Source organism: Coregonus lavaretus (assembly GCF_964263955.1).
Source record: "Coregonus lavaretus genome assembly, chromosome: 11".
Lineage (NCBI taxonomy): Eukaryota > Metazoa > Chordata > Actinopteri > Salmoniformes > Salmonidae > Coregonus > Coregonus lavaretus.
In genome coordinates, this window is record NC_139998.1 from 16,250,928 (window position 1) to 16,277,945 (window position 27,018).

Here is a 27,018-nt window from a genome sequence, read left to right on the forward strand (position 1 = left end):
GTATGCATTGACATTAGGGCTGGGCAATATGGAGAAAATCAAATATCACATTTTTGACCTAACACCTTGATGTCGATATTGCAACGATATTGTAAGGTTGACAATTGGTGCATTCACAAAATATCTTCCACATTTAGATTTCGGATAAATAACTATCATATTGTGGATATAATGACTAAGTGGTAAAAGGCAAATAATAGAACAGCTAGAACAGTCTGGTAAGTTCAGAAAATGACATCACTTTACTGTAATGCAGCCTATGAAACCAGGAAAAGACTAAACTTACCATGTAACGATATTACACTTCTTCTAAATCTAATGGTGCTTTTCCATTACATGGTACCTACTCGCCTCGCCTCACCTTTTTTGGTTTTCCATTACGAAAAAAAGTACCTGGTACCTGCTAACATATACTTTTTTTAGCACCTGCTCAGTCGAGGTTCCAAGCGAGCTGAGGCGAGCCGAGAAGGTGACGTGAAACCCTGCAGGCTGCTGATTGGTCGGAAAGAATCGTCACTGATCACTGCATTGCCAGCGACAGACAGCATTTTAAAATAGTTTAGCCAGCGGTGGTTTTTACTGCCGGAGGCTCCACGCAGAGCTTTCTCCGTAGCATACAAGTGGCCTGATGGTTATACTGGTGCGCTGGTGTGTGTAATGTGTGATGTGTGTGTGTCGAGTCGCCATATGTGTGTGTGTGTGTGTGTGTAGCTAGTGAGCGAGGGAGAAGTGAGAGAGTGACGGCGATTATCTCCGCAGCGAGTAGCGACTCTAGTCATATATATGTGAGAGAAACAAAGCGAGTAGCGACTCTAGAGTCATATATATGTGATCACGGTGGGAAATCTGGAGCAGTTAACGTTAACTATCTCTTTGATATCATGTTGTTCACGGAGACTGAGAACCAGGAAATGCGGCGGGGATTTGTCAATGGGAAAGCAAGCTACTAAGCCACGCCCACGGCAGTCGCTATGACGACCAGCCACGCTGAGGCAATCCTAAAATCTGCAATGGGAAACGGACGCACAGCGAGTCGAGGCGAGGCGAGTCAAGTAGGTACTGGTAATGGAAAAGCACCTTAAGACGATATCTAGTGTTATATCACGATAGATATAATATTAAAATATTGGCCAGCCCTAATTGACGTCTGAAAAAACTTAAACAAGCCCAAATCCAGTACTTTTTATGGCAGCGACAAGTGCTTTCTCAAAGTCCATGTAGAGTTTGAAATGAGCTGGCAGCTTTAGGGTTTCAAAGCATGTGGAGGACGTAGGAAGGGTTCCCCCAGAAATCTCCACTCTCAGTTCAGGAGGAAGCATCTCCCAGCCAACCCAGAATGTCAGCAGCTGGGCCAGGGTACCTGATGAAGCTAAAAGTCATAAAATGGATTAAAGACATTTAGTTCAACTGTAATTGATCATATCTATCCATGAGACATAGAAGCATTTGTAAAGAGAGAAAATAAGGTTTATACCTGTTTCAATGAACATCCTTAGAAAGCCAGTGATGCGGCAGGTGGTGTCTAAGTCAAAGTCTTCATCATCACTGTCCTCAACTGGCCATGTGATTTTTTCTAGGAGCATCTTAAAGAAAACAAAAATTGTAATTTAAAAAAAGGGAGAACTTATTTTGGTGAAGGACTATGCAGATCAAATTCTTAGAAAATGGAAAAATATCCATCTCAGTCATTGAAAATACACGTAAATTCATCAAGTTAAGTCACAAATATAACTAAATTACTGACTTACCTGGGGTGTGAACTGCATTTCAGCCATTTTGGGGAAAAGAAGTGGTACAACATCCGGCCTAGATGTCAGCAGGGGCCATACCATCACATCTTTCAGTCCCTTTCTCAACTGTTTAATTTGGCGCATGGTCCTCCCAACGACCTAAGAGACAGACCGACCCATATTACAGCCCAAATCCTTAACCCAAATTTGACAAAAGTTGGCACAGTAGGAAAAATGTTAATAAACACAATAAAGTGCTTTATAAAAATCCATTAAAACTCTAGTACTTAAACTCTCGTGTTAACATAACAAGCCAGGGTTCACAACACATTCTATAATTTCAACAAGTACAGCGATGAATTCTGTCACTTAACCAGCAGGAACTCACTGCATGGAGTAGAAGTTTGTTATGTAGCCATCTCCGATTTGTTTTGGTGACTGCCGGAAGATCCCAAGACATGGAAAGATCTGAAACTGTGTCCTTCTGTTCCGGTGTAAGATCTTCATGTTCAAGCTAGAATTAAGACCATACAAGTTATTATATCTGCCCAAGCAATATTTTTTACATGGCAAAGTTTCTTTTAGGTTACATACCAGTTCTATGATGCTCCTGATGTGCAGATCAGGACAGTCTTCTGTAACAACAGTAGCCATTTCAGGGTCCCCATTGAACAGTACATGAATTACAGCAGGACTTAGTCCTGTGACCATCATGCAGAAAGGTGTGGCCCAACATCCTTCCTGCAACCCGGAAGAGGTTGCTTTCAATAAGTGCCTCTGATGCTGCTGGAACAAGATGGTCAGGTTCACCCTCAAATAGCAGTGTTCGGCCCATTCCTCCTGTAAAGTACCAAGAGAGCAGGGAATAAAGTCACAACAATTAACCTCTTAAATACATTAAATAAAAATGTATGATAGATAGATAGATAGATAGATAGATAGATAGATATATTACATCATACTAGTGGCGATTACTTGGCCTGTGGTATTGCTGCTTGTAGAATTCACTTAAACCAAATTGTAGCCTACTCCAAAATGACTTACAGAAGGACCCCAAACCACTTCAAATTCAATTCCCCTGTATACCCTACTACATGGGATCGTGGTCATTCCCTGGAGAAAAAAACAAAACAAAATCATAACTCACCTCACCTTAAATTAAGCAAATAAGCCTGTGATAACTATTATTGACACTATGAACACCAATTAAGTTTGAGTCACTATAAAAAGAAATGCAAATAATTTCAACAAGCCACAGACAGTACAAACTTTTTTTACTTTTGGTAAATGCCTAGTTTCGCACTGACCTGAAAATGTTACTTTTTGCTCTCCAAGTCCTGAAGTAAGAAGTTCAGCTTTAAACAGTACGCTTGGAATTTTATCCGCATTGTGGTCAGCCAAACAACAGACAGTGTGTGTGTAGCTTCTTCGGCTAACTTGGACTTGTGCTGGTCGTCTCGTCATATTCCTTCTGGCTCCAATGTTATATGGCGCAAAGAGCCTTGCTACCTCCGCTGCAACACAGAAAAACGTAACAGCTCAATGGTCACCAGTCAGCTAAAACAGCCTCTACTTCTATCTTGGGATGCTCAAGCCAGCTAACACCATTTAGCCGATTAGCGAACTAGCTAGGTTTATGCTTCCCCCCCCATTAACAATAAACGTGTCACGCACGAAGCATCATAATACCGCATGCAAATACATGTTCGAGTCGATCTAATTTAACCTACACGTGTGTCCCGAATCATTAAATAGTAGCACACCTGGCTAACATGAAATTACTTAGCTTACCTTGGACAGGTGTACGTGATTGAGCGGCCGGTATCTGCTGTGACTGAGCTGCCGGAGTCACCGGTGCCGCGGGAGCCGTTGGACTTCTGCTCAGAGCTTCCTCAATCAAATTCGCTGCTTCTCTCAGCAGCTCCGGGCAACTTTTAGACATTTTGTCCTGCACCTCACACAGCGTCTCAACATTGGGGCTAGCAGGACCGAGTCTTCTCTTGATTTTTAGCCGTTGCAATGAAAGTTCTGTTTAACCGTGTAACTAAACCAACGTAGAGGTGAATAGCGCCACCCAGTGTATTGGAATGTGTTCAGTAGCTCTGCATCAATCCATTATCCGGAATTGATTTGTCTTGGCTTGATGCAGAGGGTAACCAATCAGGCGTTAGGTTCCGCCTACCAACTTTTGATGGGTCAGTTTGACAGTTTTAAGTAATTCAGGAAGCACTCCAACGCAGGACCATGAAATGTAAATGTAAATAGTGAAATAATTATATATGTATTTTACATAAAATGAATCGGTATTTGAATTAATTAATGATACATTTAATTACACATTTATGTATTTAATTCTAATTTGAATTAATTAATGACACATTTAAGTAATTATTTAATGGTGTATTTATTTATTTAATTGTGGCACTTTTAGTCCTCCATAGATACAAGGTATGACAGCAATCCATGGCCTGGCACTGTTTTCAAATGCTAACGTTTTAGTATTTGTGGCACAAATCCCATGCAAGTCATGTTCCCTACACTACATGACCAAAAGTATGTGGACACCTGCTTGTCGAACATCTCATTCCAAAATCATGGGCATTAATATAGAGTTGGTCCCACCTTTGCTACTATAACAGCCTCCACTCTTCTGGAAAGGCTTACCACTAGATGTTGGAACATTTCTGCGGGGACTTGATTCCATTCACCCACAAGAGTATTAGTGAGGTCGGGCACTGATGTTGGGCGATTAGGCCTGGCTCGCGGGTCGGCATTCCAATTCATCCCAAAGGTGTTTGATGGGGTTGAGGTCAGGGTTCTGTGCGGGCCAGTCTGTGCACCATTCTGTGAGCTTGTGTGGCCTACCACTTTGTGGCTGAGTCGTTGTTGCTCCTAAACGTTTCCACTTCACAATAACAGCACTTACAGTTGACTGGGGCAGCTCTAGCTGGGCAGAAATTTGACGAACTGACTTGTTGGAAAGGTGGCATCCTATGACGGTGCCACGTTGAAAGTCACTGAGCTCTTCAGTAAGGCCATTCTACTGCCAATATTTGTCTATGGAGATTACATGGCTGTGTGCTCGATTTTATACACCTGTCAGCAAAGGTATGTTAGAAATAGCCGAATCCAGTAATTTGAAGGGGTGTCCACATACTTTTGGATTTTTCAAGCATTACGTCCAAATCATCCTAAAGCATCTCAAATTGATTGTGTAGCTCAACAAATTCACTTCTAGTTGATTTGTTCGGTTTGAGATTTAGCCTCTCTGTTTTGGTTTCAGTTTAACCAGGCATATGATGCATAAGTCAGTGACTGGCAGACTGTGCCAACTTGTGCCAAGCAAAGGTTTTCCCAGAGAATACACGTAACCAATGTTACCTTTATCTTTACATGGATCTACACCAGTCATTCAAGTTTCAGTTCTTAAATGGGACTTTTCATTCAAATTCTAGATGGATTGAACAAAAACTAAACTAAACTGAACTAAAACATAACTGACTGTGTTTTCTTGTTCCCAGCCATGTCACCTAACAACAAGAGGATAGGGAGGGCCCTGAATACCAGCTTGTTGTACCTGGTGTTATCTGTGTGCCTGGCACGCACTGCTACTCTGGACGAATTCGAAGAAGATATTGAGATTGATGATGAGGAGGAAGACCTGGAGTATGAGTACAGCATGAAACAAGACAGACACACCTGTGGAAGCAGCCAAACTGGTCAGTATCCATTCTGCAAGGACAAGGACCACTATGTCCACACAAGGGATGAGTGTGGAGAGATAGACGTCAAAAAAGTGAAGGTGGAAATGCAGCTGATGATCCAGGACCGACGCGAGAAGATAAAGGAGATCGCACACTCAGCAAAACTCAGTGAGAAAAATGTGGAGAGGGAGAAAGAGGACATGGTGCTGTTCCTGACTGAAATGGCACGGCTTGTTGAGAAGACCTACATAAAAGTCAATGAGGAGATTGAGGAGAACCAGGAAGCAGTAGCAACCCGGGCTGTAGAGCACATTCTAGAGCTAACACAGGAAATCTCTAAGCTACAGAAGAGAAGCACTGAGCTGGAGCAGCTCTCACACACTGAGGACCACCTCCACCTTCTCCAGATGTTCCCATCCCTATGTTCCCCACCGGCTACCATCGACTGGTCTGGGGTCAGCGTTCACAGTGATCCCAGTGTCAGAGCTATGAGGAGAGCTGTGAACAAGCTGAGGGAAGCACTCAATAGTGAAGAGAACAGGCTGTCTGCTGTTGAGTTGGGAAGGATCAAGAAGTGTGCAGTGAATGTGACTCTGGACCCTGATACAGCACATCCCTACCTCATCGTCTCTGAAGACGGGAAACAAGTGAGAGTTGGAGATCTCCGGCAAAATGTCACAGACAGCCCTCAAAGGTTTGATTCTTTTGTTATTGTCCTAGGAAAGGAGGGCTTCTCCTCAGGGAGGCTCTACTATGAAGTGCAGGTGGAAGGAAAGACTGCCTGGGCTTTAGGAGTGGCAGCAGAGTCCATCGACAGGAAGGAAATGACTATATTTAGCCCTGGCAATGGATACCTGGCTCTATGGATGAGTGATGAGAATGAGTATATAGCTGTTGATAAGCTTAATGTCCTCCTCTCTCTTAATCAGAAGCCCCAGAAGATAGGGATTTATATTGATTATGAACAGGGTCAGGTCTCCTTTTATGATGTGGACAACAGGTCTCATATCTATTCTTTCACCAATTACGCTTTAAAACCTGTTAAACTCTATCCATTCTTCGGCACCGGCACTAACAATGATGGTAAAAACTCAGCCCCATTGGTCATTACCCCAGTCAATCAGCAACTAAGTATTCACTTCCCAACTTTTGACAAAGCCTAAATAACAGGGTATGTTTTTTTCATATATAAATGTTAAAGGAAGCACTATGTTACATCAAATCATACATTTTTTCTGTATCTAATTTTGTCTAAATTAAAGGTGATGACTGGCATTAAATGAAGGTCTGTACTATATAAATCAAGTGTATTTTGAGAAATTAAAGGAACCCATTAAGTCACCAATACGTCTAGATCTGGGTAGTTCCTCTCATGCAGAGGTGGCACCACAGGTCCAAGAGTGGTGTGGCAATATTATCATTTTTTCTGATCTGGTAACCTAACCTGGTAAACCTTTGAACCTTATATGGTATGCCGTGATTAATCTGTTGTAAAAAGGTCTTATATGGACTATGATGGGACAAGAGTTTTTCTAATCAGGTCACATGGAAAAACTCCTGGCCTTGGGAAGGATGAAAACCCTGTCAAACTGCAGCAACATTGTACTTGTTCACAGACACAGAGAAAGCAACATGATTGGACAATAAAACTCACAGTGCTGAGCTTGCTTTATGCAGGTTTGCATCATGTAGTCCTGCCCTATGCAGCTGTAGGTTTAATAAAAACTCAGTCTATTTCAGCTATTGTGTTTATTGATTAATTCCAGTTAATAATTTTGGATTGATAAAGTCTAGTTAGCCTAGTCAGCTTGAAGTTTGAATATAAACCAAAGTTGATCCCATTCACATTTTCTCAAACAAATGGGCTATAAATACACAACATTACCGCTTCGTTTACCCTGGACAGAGGGACAGGGAGCATAGTAGGCTAGACTATGTAGCTGCTGCTGATCAGACTGAAAAATAGTCTAGTTTCCATGCAATACATCAGGGATCATCAGCAATGGGCAGATTTTTTCTTGAGCGGATGGTCGGGGGGCCGGAACATAATTACAAATAATTTGTAGACTGCCAATTAACCCCAAGAAGCCCAAACAGATATAATGTTTGACTAAAACATAATCATTTCAAACCTTGCTTACATTTTTATACGATCACGTGTCTCTATTATTTTTTAGAACCATTTGGGGGGCCAAATAAAACCACTTGGGGGGCCAAATAAAACCACTTGGGGGGCCAAATAAAACCTGTTGGGGAATCCTGCCATACATCATGTCAGATCGCTAATTATTAGGTGTATAGGCTGCTATATTTCTGTAAGTGTTTTTGCTTGTGTCTGTCCGGAGTGATGTGTTATCACCCTTGCTAAATAAATACTGGAGGAAAGTGGAGAGCGTGCCTTGAGCTTTGTGCCCCGCACGAACTGCGATTTCCGTTAATCTGATTTGTTAAGACAAGCACGGAGCCTCTAACGAGAAATCGTTAAAAAGTTGATAAATCGGCAAACAGAGAAAACGCTTTGCGTCAATATATTTTATTAAACTAAATTAAAAATCGTGTGGCGCTGCGACACCCCCTGGGTGCCCGTTTTTTGCCCTAGCACTACACAACTGATTCAAATAACCAACTCATCATCAAAACAAAACGTGCACCCAGTTTGGGAAACCCTGCCCTAGGGTGAGATGGAATCAGGACCTGTATCTACAAAGCCTCTCAGAGTTCAGTGTTGCCTTTTAGATCGTAATGAATAAGATTATATGGACAGAACCTACTGTAGATCAGCACTCTTAATCTGAGATGCTTTTTGGATACGGGCGCAGAGCTCTAACGTGGAGAACCACTCCCACACATACCCACATGTTCACTTTGTTTGACAAATCTGCATTAGCTGAGTAATTGCAGGGCTGAGAGAGAGAGGGAGGAGAGAGGGAGAGAGAAGAAGATGTAGAGAGAGAGAGAGGGAGGAGAGAGAGAGAGGGAGGAGAGAGCGAGAGAGGGAGGAGAGAGAGAGAGAGGCAGCGTTGCTCTCTGGCAGCAGGCAGGCAGCCTGATTGGTATTCTGTGTCAGCTCCAGCAGACACACAGAGAGGCAGCTAATGGCTGTGTCACAGAGCAGGAGGTGTGAATGAGACAGAGAGAGAGGGAGAGTCTACAGTCTCTTTCCCTCACTTGCCAGGCCTATAGCGAGGAAGATGGAGTACTGGTATGGGAACGAGACTAACAGTCTCTAGTCTTCAGTGCACTGGGTGACTGCAAACAACCCAGTCTTCTCCTCACACAACACCAATCATTATAGGAGAGAGAGTTTACAGAGCAGTCAACAAAGCGCCCTTGGTGTGAATGTGTGTTGGTGGGCCTTGGAATTTGGGTGTACTGTAGGTCCACACACAGGGGTGATGTCATCAGCCTAGCGGCTCATTAGGCCCATACAAGCACACTCTGTTCCGCTGCTTGTGATGTAACAGCAAGGATCCTGCTCTCCATTCCATACATAAAATTATACCCTGTAATGAATTCATGTAGCTGCACCTGCTCTAAGATTTCCATCGACTCTATGTGCACAGTACATCGATAACCACAACCTCACTTTCCACGGCCAACTTAACAATCACGCTTCTCTGATAGGGTTGCTACAGTGGGTTAATTAAGTGGGTTCAACTGGGATGGGTTAATGGCTGTCTCATCCCATAGATATTCCAGCTGGCTAGATGAGAGAGGGGAAGACAGAAGCTCTGACCTGAATCAACATCAAAAGCCCCAGAGTTGACTGACAGTCGGGGACTCTACAGTATAACCAAAGGAGTGCTCCTCCCAAGGTCATTACAGAATATACTGGCCTACAGCGATCTCCCCTCCTAGTTCTCCTCCTATTTCCCCTTCACTTTCTTCTCCTCTACAGAGGGATTGTGAAATTACTCAAAAGAAGCATGAAGCACAACTGGATCCCACTCCAAACTGCTTCAGTCTGCCTAGAAACATCCATTGGACAGTTTATGTTGAGTTTATGGACATGAGCAATGACGCTGGTTGTAGCTTTACTGTGAGAAGGTAGGGTTGCAAAATTCCGGTAACGTTCCTAAGATCCCCTGGTTTTCCATAAAACAGGTTGGAGCTGGAGGATTCCGTATTTCCCTGCTTACTCCCTCACAATGCCAGAAATCTTCCCAGCAGGATTTCATGAATACCTGGGAATTATGGGAAAGTTAACAGAATTTTGCAACCCTAACTGGGAGTCTATCCAAGACTGATATCTTTATCAATAAATTACAACCAAAGCACTGTGTTACTTTGGGCCACTCAAGGACATTCAGAGACTTGTCCCAAAGCCAATCCTGCATTGTCTTGGCTGTGTGCTTAGGGTCATTGTCCTGTTGGAAGGTGAACCTTCGCCCCCAATCGGAGGTCCAGAGCGCTCTGGAGCAGGTTTTCATCAAGGATCTCTTTGTACTTTGATCCTGACTAGTCTCCCAGTCCCTGCCACTGAAAAACATCCCCACAGCATGATGCTGCCACCACCATGCTTCACTATAGGGATGGTGCCAGGTTTCCTCCAGATGTGACGCTTGGCAATCAGGCCAAAGAGTTCAATCTTGGTTTCATCAGACCAGAGAATCTTGTTTCTCATTGCCTTTAGAGTCCTTTAGGTGCCTTTTGGCAAACTCCAAGCGGGCTGTCATGTGCCTTTTACTGAGGAGTGGCTTCCGTCTGGCCACTCTACCGTAAAGGCCTGATTGGTGGACTGCTACAGAGATGGTTGTCCTTCTGGAAGTTTCTCCCATCTCCACAGAGTAACTCTGGAGCTGTGTCAGAGTGACCAGCGGATTTTTGTTCACCTCCCTGACAAAAGCCCTTCTCCCCCGATTGCTCAGTTTGGCCGGGAAGACAGCTCTAGGAAGAGTCTTGATGGTTTCAAACTTCTTCCATTTAAGAATGATGGAGGCCACTGTGTTCTTGGGGACCTTCAATGCTGCAGAAATGTTTTGTTACCCTTCGCCAGATCTGTGCCTCGACACAATCCTGTCTCAGAGCTCTACAGACAATTCCTTCGACCTCATGGCTTGGTTTTTGCTCTGACATGCACTGTCAACTGTGGGACCTTATATAGACAGGTGTGTGCCTTTTAAAATAATGTCCAATCAATTGAATTTACCACAGTAAATTTATTTAATCCCTTTTAGAATAAGGCTGTAACGTAACAAAATGTGGAAAAAGTCAATGGGTCTGAATACTTTCCGAATGCACTGTATACTGTACAGGCATGGGGGTTAGAAATAATTTCACTATTCGAATAGTATCATGAATATGTGTCCGTTTTTTTACATTTTTAACCTGAGCACTGCTCCAAGAGGGAGAAAGCCTGGCACTCTATTGCTGCAGCTGCGGAGGGGCCAGTGTGTGCGGGAGCGAGCAGACAGATGGAGAGAGAGAGATGCAGTAGCCGAGGCAGCCAAGACTAGCTAACTTGTAGCAGCCACAATGTTATTTATCATCCCATTTACAGTGCCTTCAGAAAGTATTCATACCCCTTGACTTATTCCACATTTTGATGTTACAGCCTGAATTCAAAATTGATTAAATAGATTTTTCTTCTCACCCATCTACACACAATACCCAATAATGACAAAGTGAAAACATGTTTTTAGAAAAGTTAGCAAATTAATTTAAAATGAAATACAGAAATATCTCATTTACATAAGTATTCACACCCCTGCGTCAATACATGTTACAATCACCTTTGACAGCGATTACAGCTTTGAGTCTTTCTGGTTAAGTCTCTAAGAGCTTTGCACACCTGGATTGTACAATATTTGCACATTATTCTTTGAAAAGTTATTTAAGCTCTGTCAAGTTGGTTGTTGACCATTGCTAGACAGACATTTTTAAGTCTTGCCATAGATTTTTATGCCGATTTACACTACCAGTCAAATGTTTGGACACACCTACTAATTCCAGGGTTTTTCTTTATTTTTACTGTTTTCTACATTGTAGAATAATAGTGAAGACATCAAAACTATGAAATAACATATATGGAATCATGTAGTAACCAAAAAAGTGTTAAACAATTCAAAATATATTTTATATTTGAGATTCTTCAAATAGCCACCATTTGCCTTGATGACAGCTTTGCACTCTCTTGGCATTATCTCAACCATCTTTATGAGGTAGTCACCTGGAATACATTTCAATTAACAGGTGTGCCTTCTTAAAAGTGAATTTGTGGAATGTATTTCCGTCTTAATGCGTTTGAGCCAATCAGTTGTGTTGTGACAAGGTGGGGGGGGGGGGGGATATCCCTATTTGGTAAAATACCAAGTCCATATTATGGCAAGAACAGCTCAAATAAGCAAAGAGAAACGACAGTCCATCATTACTTTAAGACATGAAGGTCAGTCAATATGGAACATTTCAAGAACTTTGAAAGTTTGTTCAAGTGCAGTCGTAAAAACCATCAAGTGCTATGATGAAACTGGCTCTCATGATGACCGCCACAGGAATGGAAGACCCAGAGTTACCTCTGCTGCAGAGGATAAGTTAATTAGAGTTACCAGCCTCAGAAATTGCAGCCCAAATAAATGCTTCACAGAGTTCAAGTCACAATCACAGACATATCTCAACATCAACTGTTCAGAGGGGACTGTGTGAATCAGGCCTTCATGGTCGAATTGCTGCAAAGAAACCACTACTAAAGGACACCAATAATAAGAAGAGACTTGCTTGGGCCAAGAAACACGAGCAATGGACATTAGACCGGTGGAAATTTGTCCTTGGGTATGGAGTCCAAATTTGAGATTTTTGGTTCAAACCACCGTGTCTTTGTGAGATGCGGTGTGGGTGAACGGATGATCTCCGCATGTGTAGTTCCCACCGTAAAGCATGGAGGAGGAGGTGTTATGGTGTGGCGCTGCTTTGCTGGTGACACTGTCTGTGATTTATTTAGAATTCAAGGAACACTTAACCAGCATGGCTACCACAGCATTCTGCAGCGATACGCCATCCCATCTGGTTTGGGCTAAGTGGGACTATCATTTGTTTTTCAATAGGACAATAACCCAACACACCTTCAGGCTGTATAAGGGCTATTTTACCATGAAGGAGAATGATGGAGTGCTGCATCAGATGACCTGGCCACAATCCCCCGACCTCAACCCAATTGAGATGGTTTGGGATAAGTCAGACGGCAGAGTGAAGCAAAAACAGCCAACAAGTGCTCAGCATATGTGGGAACGCCTTCAAGACTGTTGGAAAAGCATTCCAGAGGAAGCTGGTTGAGAGAATGCCAAGAGTGTGCAACGCTGTCATCAAGGAAAACGGTGGCTACTTTGAAGAATCTCAAATATAAAATATATTTTGATTTGCTTAACACTTTTTTGGTTACTACATGATTCCATATGTGTTATTTCATAGTTTTGATGTCTTCCCTATTAGTAAAAATAACAGTAAACAGTCAAAAATAAAGAAAAACCCTGAAATGAGTAGGTGTGTCCAAACTTTTGACTGGTACTATAAGTCAAAACTGTAACTAGGCCACTCAGGAACATTCAATGTCCTCTTGGTAAGCAACTCCAGTGAATATTTGGTCTTATATTTTAGGTTATTTTCCTGCTGAAAGGTGAATTTGTCTCCTGGTGTCTGTTGGAAAGCAGACTGAACCAGGTTTTCCTCTAGGATTTTGCCTGTGCTTAGCTTCATTCCGTTTCTTTTTATCCTAAAAAAGTCCCTAGTCCATGGCGATGACAAGCATACCAATAACATGATGCAGCCACCACCATGCTTAAAAATATGAAGAGTGGTACTCAATGATGTGTTGTGTTGGATTTTCCCCAAACATAACGCTTTGTATTCAGGACATAAAGTTAATTTCTTTCCAACATTTTTTGCAGTTTTACTTTAATGCGTTTTAGATTATTTTTTATTCTGGACAGGCCTCTTTCTTTTCAGTCTGTCATTTAGGTTAGTATTGTGGAGTAACTACAATGTTGTTGATCCATCCTCAGTTTTCTCCAATCACAGCATTTCAACTCTGTAACTGTTTTAAAGTCACCATTGGCATACCAAGGTTTTCATCTGCACAGTTCTTCCACAAAAACTCATTTTTGTAAACGTTTCAGTGGAAATTGTTAAAAGTAGTCCTTGTGTATAGGTGTATGGTTTGTTAAACTTTGAAGTGAAAAAAACTGAGTCAAAGTGTAATTCTATTACCGTGGAATTGCCCAGCACAAACAGCTGAAGTAGGGCTCTATAATCAATACAGAAGCCTACAGGCACGGTAGGTCCAGTTCCCTTTCCAGAATCATTTCACTGCAGCAAGTGAGCTTTTTGAAAAGCATGGTCTCCTGGAAGTGCAGCAAGTGAGCTTTTTGAAAAGCATGATCTCCTGGAAGCACCCCAGCCATGCTCCCATAGACCAGCATTAGACCTTGACTTACTCATGCGAGAATCACAAGGAAGGACACAAAAATCACAGAAGACACTAAATATACAAATACACTAAATATACAGGATATAGACTTTAAGAGGCCTCGCTGGCAACATGATGACAAGACAGATTAGTTTCATCTGATGACGGTCAAAGTTGATCAAACCCTCACAGTAAAATGCTTATTTTATGCTAAACCCTGGTCACTTCTGATGAGATCACAGGTCATCCATTATATCTCCATTAAACTCCAAGCCCTGGATCAACCTACAGCATGTGTCTTCCATACTGAAGTCTGGCTCAGATGATCCCAGACATCAAAGGGAGGCTGAAACACAATTATTACATGATCTCGTTTCACCACTTCATGCATTGCTGGCTTTCAGTCAACAGCTGTTGCCATCCATTTAGAAGAATTCGCATTAAATTGCTGAATGAGTTTTGTGAACTACGAGCACATGTTTCTCCACATACCAGTGTTAATCCTGTCACTCTTTTTTAGATTTAGTCAAGTCTTAGTAATTTTGACTAAAATATCATTGTACTAGTCACATTTTTGTCATTTGAATAATGATTTAGTCTAGTTATTGTAAAAATGACGAAAAACAGTGGGCCATTTTAGTCAACTAAATACCCTTTCATTTTAGTCACATCACATTTTTATTGCCTCATTAAACTATAGTAAACATAAATCACTGACTTCCATGTGCACAAACATACATAGCCTTGTCCTATGAACATATTTTTCTGCACAACATCCTATCGCATGATTCTCTTCCCAACAGCCAACTTGGCAGAAGAACACATTACTCTGCAGCAGATTAAAAATCACACCCCTTGACTATACTGTAGCTATATTGTAATCAAAGCTCTGTCATAAGTAGTGATCTGATAGGGTGCAGCAAACTAACTAGCTAGCACTATCAATCTATTATTACCTGATTGTATATATTGTATATATTGTATATAGGTTGGTAGCATTTTTCCCCATCAAATTGTGGGTGCAAACGCTGTCTTCTCCCGTGGAAACGTTACATTCATTCTTGTTTTAATCGACATGATAAGTAAAGTGGCTTCAAACGTCTGCACTTTTTCTACAAGGAGCTTGTACCACTGGGAGAGTAGCCATGGTGTGTGCCTTATTTACAGCAATGATTTGTTTTTTTGTTTTTGTTTTGGGGGGGTAGATCAGCTTAATATTGCAGATAGATTCTAACTTCCATCAATGTAATTGTCTGCATCACTTCCAATCCCCCATGTTTATATATATATATATATATATATATATATATATATATATATATATATATATACACATACAGTGAGGGAAAAAAGTATTTGATCCCTTGCTGATTTTGTACGTTTGCCCACTGACAAAGAAATGATCAGTCTATAATTTTAATGGTAGGTTTATTTGAACAGCGAGAGACAGAATAACAACAACAAAATCCAGAAAAACACATGTCAAAAATGTTATAAATTGATTTGCATTTTAATGAGGGAAATAAGTATTTGACCCCCTCTCAATCAGAAAGATTTTTGGCTCCCAGGTGTCTTTTATACACGTAACGAGCTGAGATTAGGAGCACACTCTTAAAGGGAGTGCTCCTAATCTCAGCTTGTTACCTGTATAAAAGACACCTGTCCACAGAAGCAATCAATCAATCAGATTCCAAACTCTCCACCATGGCCAAGACCAAAGAGCTCTCCAAGGATGTCAGGGACAAGATTGTAGACCTACACAAGGCTGGAATGGGCTACAAGACCATCGCCAAGCAGCTTGGTGAGAAGGTGACAACAGTTGGTGCGATTATTCGCAAATGGAAGAAACACAAAATAACTGTCATTCTCCCTCGGCCTGGGGCTCCATGCAAGATCTCACCTCGTGGAGTTGCAATGATCATGAGAACGGTGAGGAATCAGCCCAGAACTACACGGAAGGATCTTGTCAATGATCTCAAGGCAGCTGGGACCATAGTCACCAAGAAAACAATTGGTAACACACTACGCCGTGAAGGACTGAACTCCTGCAGCACCCGCAAGGTCCCCCTGCTCAAGAAAGCACATATACAGGGCCGTCTGAAGTTTGCCATTGAACATCTGAATGATTCAGAGGAGAACTGGGTGAAAGTGTTGTGGTCAGATGAGACCAAAATCGAGCTCTTTGGCATCAACTCAACTCGCCGTGTTTGGTGGAGGAGGAATGCTGCCTATGACCCCAAGAACACCATCCCCACCGTCAAACATGGAGGTGGAAACATTATGCTTTGGGGGTGTTTTTCTGCTAAGGGGACAGGACAACTTCACCGCATCAAAGGGACGATGGACGGGGCCATGTACCGTCAAATCTTGGGTGAGAACCTCCTTCCCTCAGCCAGGACATTGAAAATGGGTCGTGGATGGGTTTTCCAGCATGACAATGACTCAAAACACACGGCCAAGGCAACAAAGGAGTGGCTCAAGAAGAAGCACATTAAGGTCCTGGAGTGGCCTAGCCAGTCTCCAGACCTTAATCCCATAGAAAATCTGTGGAGGGAGCTGAAGGTTCGAGTTGCCAAACGTCAGCCTCGAAACCTTAATGACTTGGAGAAGATCTGCAAAGAGGAGTGGGACAAAATCCCTCCTGAGATGTGTGCAAATTATTTATTACTTTCCAACCCCGCCACCCTTTCCCCACTTGGAGTAAACTAGTGAACAACAACGCCTAGGCCTCTACTTCCAGCCCATACCCACTATCTACATTTTATAGACACAGTCAATTTTACAATAATTACATTTTGTTTGTTCTTTCTCCTGAACTTCTACTACTCTCAACCTCTCCGATCATTTTCATGATGTCCATCCGGTTTGCTTCTATTTGCCATATCTTTCTAACTGTGCTCCTTCACAAAAGTTCCCAACCTACAACCCATTCACTTGTTATGGACACAGCGTGCCTACATTATTAGTTATCTTGTTATTGTTTGTTGTTAGTTGTTATTAGTCCCATCCTTCAATTCCTTTCAACATCTCCCATCTATCTTTTAACACCATCCATATAGGATTTCTATTTGCCATGTATATTTCAACTGTACTGTGATGTCTTACAAAAGTTCTGAACCTTTCTATTCTCATTGTTTCTACAGATTGTGAATTGAAAATAAACATTTTTGCTAATAGTATTATTATGTTATTGATCGATTGACTATGACTTTTCAGATCACCCAGTAGTGCTATCTGCAGGGTTAGCTCCAGGTAAATATTGCAATCCTTTAGCCATTCCTGGACCTGTGTCCAAAAACAAGCTACTAATGGACAGTACCAAAACAAATGATCTAATGATTCTGTCTCTTCGCAGCAAAATCTGCAGAGCTGGGAAGATTGTTTCCCCCATATAAATAACATTCTATTGGTAGCAAGAATTTTATATAATAATTTAAATTGAAAGATTCTAAGTTTTGAATCCGGTGTCGTTTTGCGTATCAGTTCATAAACACTATGCCATGGGATCGGTACGTCAAAAATCTCTTCCCAACTATTTTGCAATCTATATGGGACGGCTGTCAATCCTTTGGTCCTTAAATGAAACTGATATACTTTTTTATTTATCACAGTTTTCCTTAACCGATTATGTTCTTTAATGCAAGGCCGACAGACAAGTTCCTTACTTTCTCCTCCTTCCACTTTCCTCTTCCATTTTTGCGTTAAGGCTGCAATTATTTGGTTGTAATTTTGGGTAGGGCAGACATTTCCATATGTTTTTGTTAGCTGCATGTGCGACATAACTCCACCAGTCCTACCGATGATATCATTTACAAAGATTATACCTTTTTTAAACATTTTGTCAAAAAGAAAAGGTTTTTTGTCAATTAGTATATTTGAGTTTAACCACAATATTTGTTGCATTATTTGTTCTGTCGTTTCTGGAGGATTAAATTGAAATTGCAACCAACTTTCTATGGCTTGTTTTAGAAATAGTGATATCTGGGAGATGATTTCCTTTTCAAATAACTGAAAGGGAGTGGTTGTAATCTGAATAAAGGGAAAAAGGCCATTCTTGAACATTGGGTGAGACAATCTTACTAATTTGCTACAGAACCAGTTCGGATTTAAGTATAACTTTTGTATGACTGAAGCTTTTAGTGATAGGTCTAATGCTTTAATATTTAATAATTTCTGTTCTCCGAATTCATATTCATTATATAAATAGGCCCGTTTAATTTTGTCTGGCTTGCCGTTCCAAATAAAATGGAATATTTTTTTCTCATATAATTAAAAAAACTGTTTGCTAGGCGTAGGCAAGACCATAAGCAAATAGGTAAACTGGGATAATACTAAAGAGTTAATCAAGGTGATTTTCCCACAAATTGACAGGCACCCACCTTTCCATGGTAGCAAGATCTTATCTATTTTTGCTAACTTTCTATTATAATTTATTGAAGTGAGATCATTTATTTACTTTGGGATATGTATTCCGAGTATATCCACATCACCATCAGACTATTTTATTGGTAAACTACATGGCAATGTAAAAATTGTATTTTTTATTGATCCAATACGTAATATAGGACATTTGTCATAATTTGGTTGTAATCCAGAGAGGTTAGAAAATGTATCTAGATCCTCTATGAGGCTGTGGAGTGATTCTAGTTGTGGATTTAAAAGAAAACATGAATCATCAGCGTACAATGACACCTTTGTTTTTAAGCCCTGGATTTCTAATCCCCTGATATTATTGTTGGATCTGATTTTAATAGCTAACATCTCGATAGCCACAATAAATAGATATGCCGATAGTGGACAACCTTGTTTCACTCCTCTTGACAGTTTAAAACTTTCGGAGAAATAGCCATTATTTACTATTTTACACCTAGGGTTACTATACATGATTTTGACCCATTTTATAAGAGATTTACCAAAATTGAAATGCTCCAGGCATTTATATATAAACCCCAGTCGTACTTTATCAAATGCCTTTTCGAAGTCTGCTATGAATAGCAGGCCTGGTTTCTCCGATTTTCCATAATGTTCTATTGTTTCCAATACTTGTCTTATATTATCTCCAATGTATCTTCAATGTAAAAAACCTGTCTGATTAGAATGAATAATATCCGACAATACCTTTTTAATTCTATGCGCTATACATTTTGCTAGAATTTTTGCATCACAACACTGAAGTGTAAGGGGCCTCCAATTTTTTTAATGGACTGGATCTTTATATTTTCCACTTGTATCCTGTTTCAGTAATAATGAGATCAGACCTTCTTCTTGAGTGTCAGATAATCTACCATTTACATAGGAGTGGTTAAACATGCTAATAACGGTCCTCTTAGTATATCAAAAAAGGTTTGATTTGTTGCTGCCTGATGGAGAACGGTTGACGGGCAGAGAGGTGACTCGTGAATGACCTGGGCATGGCATTTATTTTGCAACAATAACAGCATTGCAACACTGCAATGAGAAAGCCTTACAATTCTGCTAATATCATGCATGCTTTTGATTGGACCAAACTAATATGACTGAAAAGCTCTCAATCTGTCTAAAAACTCTTGTCCAGTCCATTTACTAATCAGATTTTAGTCACAGAGATACTTTTCTCACGTATCGTTTTCGTCAACTGAAATGAAATGCCCCCCCCCCCCCCCCCCCCCCTTCATCTCCAGGGGGGCAACTGACCAAAGGAAGGAGTTGTAGAGGGAGGGAGGAGAGACTTAGCAGGGAGGAGGGGGGTCTCCTCATGTATCGATGTCTGGAGGGAGGAGGAGAGCAGGGTAATAAAACCTGTAATGCATCTCTCCTTTATCTCTTTCTTACTCTCCATCCTTTCACTCCTCACAGAAAAGGCAGATTTACTGCAACATATGTCCTCTGCTGGGACAGTAGGGAAGTTGTCCTCTACCCCACTCCTTATGTGATCACTGAATGGAGGGCACACTTATGCAACCACAGTAGGCAGATTTAGCATAGCAGAGTAGGGTTAACTATACTTTTCCATTATGCAGGACTCTTTTTCTTTTCATCCATTCACTAACTTTCAATTCTCTCTCCATCTGCCACAATCTGCATTTGAACTCTCTGGATTCACCAAAGTTGATCAACCAGACTTTGAAGACTGTACAGTTGAGTGGAGGCAAGTGGTTATAAAAGTCCACAGTAAATTATGAAGAAACTATCTTGCTCTCTGAAGTCCTCTAGCTCCAGCCTGCTAACTAAAGTGACTTTGAGCTGGTCTTCCTATGGGCTCTATAATTCATGTTGTGAAAGGCACAGTCAAGGACCATGCCGCTCCAACACACTCCAACTACAGGCCCAGAGAGCCTGGCTGTCTAAGAACATGACTGATAACATAACTATAACTACAGTATGTACAGAAATGGTTACTATGCCCGCCACCAAGCGCAACCATTAATTATCCATGTTTAACATGGCATTCTGCTCCTCAGCTTCACAACTGAACTATTTTAGAAAAATCTCTCCTCCATACAATAGTAAAAGCAGTCATATTTTTACCTCAGATATCAGTTCTTATCATTGAAGCCTTAGATTTACAGTAACACCTTATATAATGAAATGTGATGTGATTTCTGACCATGCTTAGCTATTTTGTCTGGAGAAATGTATCTTAAGTTGGGTTTTACTCATTTCATTGGATCGTACAATCTGAAATATTAGACCGTATGCAAGGCAAACAAGGTGTGTTCTTCAAATCTTTGACGGGAATGAGTTGTGGCACATTGAACCTCTGACATTTCTCTGCTATTAAAGCCTTGAAAGCATATAGTGACCTGCTAAGACTTTGCTCCTCAGACAGACATCAGTCACGCTTCAGACCTGAACGTGTGTGACAGCATAGAGACAAAACGATGGGTTCAATCCTATATGTGACAGTGTCTAGGAATAGGAAGCGATGTCTAGGTGGTTGGTACACTACACGTCCATGCCTTACTAATGTCTGTTTGAAAAGCCTTTCTTAATTGAAGCTCTACTGTACTGTTAAGTATAGCCGTAAATAATTTTTTCCGGCCCGGTTGACTAGCTGATGGGGTAATCATATCCATATCGCTGGCTGTAAAGCTCCTAATAATATGCGGCTGTAATGTTGTTTTCTTCTCTCCACTAGTTCCCTCTGATAGGCCTGTCACTAAAACACAGGCACATACAGTACTGCAGCCTATTTCTGCTCTGTCCTTCAGGCACAAAACAACAACCATTATGCAATGGTCTGTGGAGAGAACTAAAATAGATCTAAGTTATAATCATAAATATACAGTAGGCTACTGACATTGAGACTTTCTATGGTTCCACAATGTGAGCCCTGTGTTGGTTTGGTCTTACCAAAGACATACTCATTAGTGATTTTATGTCATTACTGTAACGTCATTACCAACACGTCATTACCGACGTGTCATTAGCAACACCACGTTAGCCATTGTCATTCCCCAGGTATGGGTTCACTCCTGAGTCATGCTGATTGTCCATAGGAATGTGTCAGTGTGTGGAATGCAACATCAGCTCTCTAGCCCAGTGGGGGCTGGTGTTGCTGAGCCCTCTGCTCTGACTGACCTACTCTCTGAGACAGACTCATCACCATAGGGGCCCCTCCATGCTAAGGCCCTGCCAACTCTGCATAGCTCAAATCCAGCCAGGCCCCCCCAGCCAGGCCAGAGTGCTGTGGTCACTGTGCGTACATGTGTGTACATGTGTGTAGGGACCGCAAGTCTAAGTCAACACTGGCTATTGTTATACAACCGTGCTTGGGTCAGAATAAACATCAACAATGACGGACACAAACATACATATGGAAAAGACAAACGCAAAAACACACACAAATCATTACTCCATGTCTAAATCAATAAGCAGACTTTTTACATCTACTTCCTGTTAATGGATGGGGCCCATTTGGATTAACCACAGCACTGTGTGGAGCAGAGCTCTTGAGACACTGAGTGATGCTTTAACAACAGCGGAGAACCCCAGCCTAATGCACTGTGAGTGTCACGCCCTGACTCAGGGGACGCTTAAATGTTGAGTCAGGGTGTGTATATTCTTTGTTGTGTGTTTTCTATGTTTCGATCTATTATGTGTAGATCTATGTTGGCTGGTGTGGTTCCCAATCAGAGGCAGCTGTCGCTCGTTGTCTCTGATTGGGGTTCATACTTAGGCAGCCTATTGGCACTAGTGGGTTGTGGGATATTGTTCCGTGTAAGGTATGTTGTGTGTGCTACCTTGGATTTCACGTTTCGTTTATTGTTTTGTCGAGTGTTTATTGGTTTAATAAACATGTACGTATATCACGCTGCGCCTTGGTCTGTCCCGTCATTAGACGAATGTGACAGAAGATCCCACCAAACGAGGACCAAGCAGCGTGCCCAGGCGGAGCGAGTTGCCATGTCACAGGTGGGCAATTTGTGGTCATGGGAAGAGATATTTGCGGGGGGAGGACCATGGGCTAAGGTAAATGCCCAGGCAGGAGAGGAGCAACGGCAACACGGAGGAGGCCGGTCGAGGAGGAAGCCCGAGAAGCAGCCCCAAGAAAAAAAAATTTGGGGGCACACAGGGTGGTTGGCGGAGCCTAGTGTCAGAGCAGAGCCAACTCCCCGTACTCACGCGAGGAAGCGTATGACTGGGCAGGCTCCGTGTTATGCGGCGCTACGTACTGTGTCGCCATTGCGCCGGCACAGTCCTGTACGTCCTGTGCTTGCACCACGCACGTGCCGTGCAAAGATGGGCATCCAGCCAGGACGGGGTGTGCTGGCTCAACGCTCCTGGTCTCAAGTACACCTCCTCGGTCCCGCATATCCTGCGCCAGTTCTACAAACTGTATCGCCAGTGCGCGTGCACAGCCCAGTGCGTCCTGTGCTGATGCCTCACACATACTGTGCGGAAGTAGGCATCCAGCCAGGACGGGTTGTGCCAGCTCTCCGCTCCAGACCTCCAGTCCTCCTCCACAGCCCGGCCCGGCCTGTTCCTGCTCCTCGCACCAAGCCAGTGGTGCGCGTCGCCAGTCCGGCCCGGCCTGTTCCTGCTCCTCGTACCAAGCCAGTGGTGCGCGTCGCCAGCCCGGCCCGGCCTGTTCCTGCTCCTCGCACCAAGCCAGTGGTGCGCGTCGCCAGCCCGGCCCGGCCTGTTCCTGCTCCTCGCACCAAGCCAGTGGTGCGCGTCGCCAGCCCGGCCCGGCCTGTTCCTGCTCCTCGCACCAAGCCAGTGGTGCGCGTCGCCAGCCCGGCCCGGCCTGTTCCTGCTCCTCGCACCAAGCCAGTGGTGCGCGTCGCCAGCCCGGCCCGGCCTGTTCCTGCTCCTCGCACCAAGCCAGTGGTGCGCGTCGCCAGTCCGGCCCGGCCTGTTCCTGCTCCTCGCACCAAGCCAGTGGTGCGCATCGCCAGCCCGGCCCAGCCTGTTCCTGCTCCTCGCACCAAGCCAGTGGTGCGTGTTCCTAGTCCGGTCCGGCCCGTGCTGGCTCCTCGCACCAGACCAGCGGTGCGTTTGTCCAGTCCGGCACGGCCCGTGCTCATTCCACCGGTGCCTGGTCCGGCACCGGTCAGCTGCTCCACTCCGGAGCCAGAGCAGTCCGCTCCACCGGGGTCCAGTCCAGCTCCGGTCAGCGGCTCCACTCCGGAGCCAGAGCAGTCCGCTCCACCGGTGCCTGATCCAGCTCCGGTCAGCTGCTCCACTCCGGAGCCAGAGCAGTCCGCTCCACCGGTGCCTGATCCAGCTCCGGTCAGCGGCTCCACTCCGGAGCCAGAGCAGTCCGCTCCACCGGGGTCCAGTCCAGCTCCGGTCAGCGGCTCCACTCCGGAGCCAGAGCAGTCCGCTCCACCGGTGCCTGATCCAGTTCCGGGCAGCGGCTCCACTCCGGAGCCAGAGCAGTCCGCTCCACCGGTGCCTAGTCCAGCTCCGGTCAGCGGCTCCAGTCCAGACCATGACGTCAGCCCCTCTCCAGGTTCGGGGTCTCCCACACCAGGGTCCAGACAGGGCCTGGCGTATTGTGGGAGGAAGGAGAGGGGAAGCTGCGCGCCGAGGTCCAGACCAGACCAGGGGCGCAACAGGGAGGCGGAGAGTGAGAGGTCGTCACGCCCCGAGCCGGATCCGCCTCCGAGGTGGAATGCCCACCCGGCCCCTACCCTGTTATGTTTACGTTGTGCGGTCGGAGTCCGCACCTTTGGGGGGGGGTACTGTCACGCCCTTACTCAGGGGACGCTTAAATGTTGAGTCAGGGTGTGTATATTCTTTGTTGTGTGTTTTCTATGTTTCGATCTATTATGTGTAGATCTATGTTGGCTGGTGTGGTTCCCAATCAGAGGCAGCTGTCGCTCGTTGTCTCTGATTGGGGATCATACTTAGGCAGCCTATTGGCACTAGTGGGTTGTGGGATCTTGTTCCGTGTAAGGTATGTTGTGTGTGCTACCTTGGACTTCACTTTTTGTTTCGTTTATAGTTTTGTCGAGTGTTTATTGGTTTAATAAACATGTTCGTATATCACGCTGCGCCTTGGTCTGTCCCGTCATTAGACGAACGTGACAGTGAGTTTTGCATTTTTCATCAGGGCTCATCCTCATTATAATGACTCCACACCTGCCCCTGACAAACAGGGAATTAACTTTGTCAGGGTCAAAACTATACCGCAACTGTTCTCCAAAGGAAATAAAAGTGTAAAATAAAGAAGGAAGAATTAATGAATGTTTAACGTACAATTCCAATAGTGTTGATCTATTTCATCAGGATAAACAATAGCTGTGGGATTTCAACTGCCCGCCATTCCATCCAGCAAGCAATTCCAATTTCCATTTGCAGTTCCCTGCATGTTGAGGACAGGCACACACAATTCAGAGGAAAAGGAAGGTGAGAGTGTTATTATTGGTACGACTGGCTCCACACTCTATTTCTCTGTTTAATATTCATAGAGAGGAGGGAAACAGCAGGTTTTCCTCCTGGGATGTTATATCACCTCCAGTGTTGATGTGTCCTCTGTTAGGCTATACCGTAGACTCTCAGAGACATGCAGGCAGGGATACAAAGAACACTTGCTGCTACTGCTACAAGGCAGGGACAGAGACTGATATGAAACTATGTGCCCAAAATAAAAGTCTATACTGAAAAAGTAATACAACTGCCTTGAAGAATAGCATTAAAGTACAATTCAACAACTTGCCAGTGGCATTTCTAAGTCAGCATGTAGGCAGAATAACAGAGTTCCACACAGGTCTAGATACAGAATGAGATATAGCGTGTGGTAGCCTAGCCAGCGCAGAGGCACAGCAGAGGATGACTCAGATAAAGCAGTGGAGGCGGAGGGATACAGCTGAAAATGGGCATCGCTATTTTACACAGTGAGGATCTAGGATATGGAGCAGGTGTAAATCAGATTGTGTTGTCAGGGAGCACTGTGTCTGGTGAACTACTTCCCATGTCTCTAATCAGTCACTATGGATCATTCTTCCCTCTCTCTTTCTCTCTCCATCTTCCTCTCTCTTTCTCTCTCTCTTTCTCTCGTTCTCTCTCGCTCTGCTCGCATCCCACACATCATCACTCAATAAAGGATCCATAACTGCCTGAGAACAGTTGTAGCGGAGAGCTGCTAGGCATTAGTATGTCTCTTTATTTCACTCACATGACTGTCAGATGAAAGAGTGGCATAAACACAACACACACTCATACAGCACAAACATCATACAGTATACTACAACAAATTGCTTTGAAATTCAATATCAGATCAATCTAAATAACAAGCATGAATTAGAAATTCAACAGGAGGACCAATTAATACTTCTGTAATTGAAGTGCTAGTCAAAGCAAAACAGTATTCATGCCATCCTTTGAAGTCCAACTAGTGGAGCAGAACGCATACAACCCAAAAATGCACACGAAAATAACCATGATTCATGTATAATTTATAGTGCTGAGCGATTAGTGCTTTTTGAGGTTGGTTCGGTTTCGGTTTGATAATTAAAAAATCATCACGGTTTGCGATTTTGATAATTATTTAAACATTAAATGCACTATGCATTATGTGGGTTGAATGATGTAACACAGAATAAAACAATGAATAAAAGTTCCACGATGGTAGTGACTGCCCATTACTGCTTATCACTTATTAACCATCATTTATTCACATTACTTTAATAAAATATTTCAGTTGTTGTGTATATTACATTTATTTTATTTGATGACTTTACCATTTCGGTAACACTTTACTTGACACCCAGCGTTATAACACGTTATGACACGGTCATAACCATGTCATAATACGTCATAACAGCTGACATAACTTGTCATAACCTGTTATAATATGGTCATAACACTGTCATGACACATATTTAGACCTGTTGTAACATATATTGCGTTATTTTATGGCTGGTTATGACACCTACATAAGTGTAAAAACCCACAAAACCTACCACACAAGGCACAACATTCCATTACACCATGGCCTATGTGTCAACAGCATGTTTATGTTGTATAAGTCTTTGTTGTTGTTGACTATTTTAAATTATCATTGTTATTGCGCACACATTGATGTCAGACATGCACCTAGCCCAATGCTCTGTTGCTGATGACTGGGATGAATGCAGGAGCAGATTAGTCCAAGTAAAGTGACACAGGATGGTCATAATGCTTCATGACAGTGTCATAAAGTGTATTTTCTACAAGTTATTTAAAATATGATGAAAAAAACATGACTGTAAAGAATTCATTACAACAACAACAAAGGATTTAAGAAACAAGCTTTCAAACGAAAGGAAACTACTTCGCATGGAAAAACTAATTTGAATAAATATAGACACTTATGTACAGTTGAAATCGGAAGTTTACATTCACTTAGGTTGGAGTCATTAAAACTTGTTTGTCAACCACTCCACACATTTCTTGTTAACAAACTATAGTTTTGGCAAGTCGGTTAGGACATCTACTTTGTGCATGACACAAGTAATTTTTCCAACAATTGTTTACAGACAGAATATTTCACTTATAATTCACTGTATCACAATTCCAGTGGGTCAGAAGTTTATATACACTAAGTGCCTTTAAACAGTTTGGGAAATTCCAGAAAATGATGTCATGGCTTTAGAAGCTTCTGATAGGCTAATTGACATCATTTGAGTCAATTGGAGGGGTGCCTGTGGATGTATTTCAAGGCCTACCTTCAAACTCAGTGCCTCTTTGCTTGACATCATGGGAAAATCAAAAGAAA

The 27,018-nt window shown here is 42.9% G+C and overlaps 2 protein-coding genes across 3 annotated transcripts in view; both read right to left on the reverse strand.

Moving 5' to 3' along the window:
• LOC311137392 (protein bicaudal D homolog 1-like) overlaps window positions 1-27,018 on the reverse strand; it is a gene marked incomplete at both ends in the record, with an annotated part of 91,685 nt that overhangs the window by 52,035 nt on the left and 12,632 nt on the right. The gene's annotated exons all lie outside the window — the stretch shown is intronic.
• LOC311137394 (uncharacterized protein) lies at window positions 1,138-2,432 on the reverse strand. Its single transcript, XM_084171858.1, has 5 exons — window positions 2,325-2,432; window positions 2,119-2,244; window positions 1,749-1,889; window positions 1,475-1,583; window positions 1,138-1,369 (listed from the first exon to the last, which is right to left on the reverse strand). The coding sequence occupies exons 1-5, from the start codon at window positions 2,382-2,384 to the stop codon at window positions 1,158-1,160; spliced, it is 648 nt and encodes a 215-aa protein (XP_084027984.1). The 5' UTR covers window positions 2,385-2,432; the 3' UTR covers window positions 1,138-1,157.

Bases quoted from the DNA above. Each gene is read 5' to 3' on its own strand.
- LOC311137394 (XM_084171858.1), bottom strand. From the start codon at position 2,384: ATGGCTACTGTTGTTACAGAAGACTGTCCTGATCTGCACATCAGGAGC. The intron at 2,245-2,324 runs GTATGTAACCTA...TCTTAATTCTAG, and splicing joins TCAGGAGCATCATAGAACTG to CTTGAACATGAAGATCTTAC. The intron at 1,890-2,118 runs GTGAGTTCCTGC...TCTGTCTCTTAG, and splicing joins ACAAACTTCTACTCCATGCA to GTCGTTGGGAGGACCATGCG.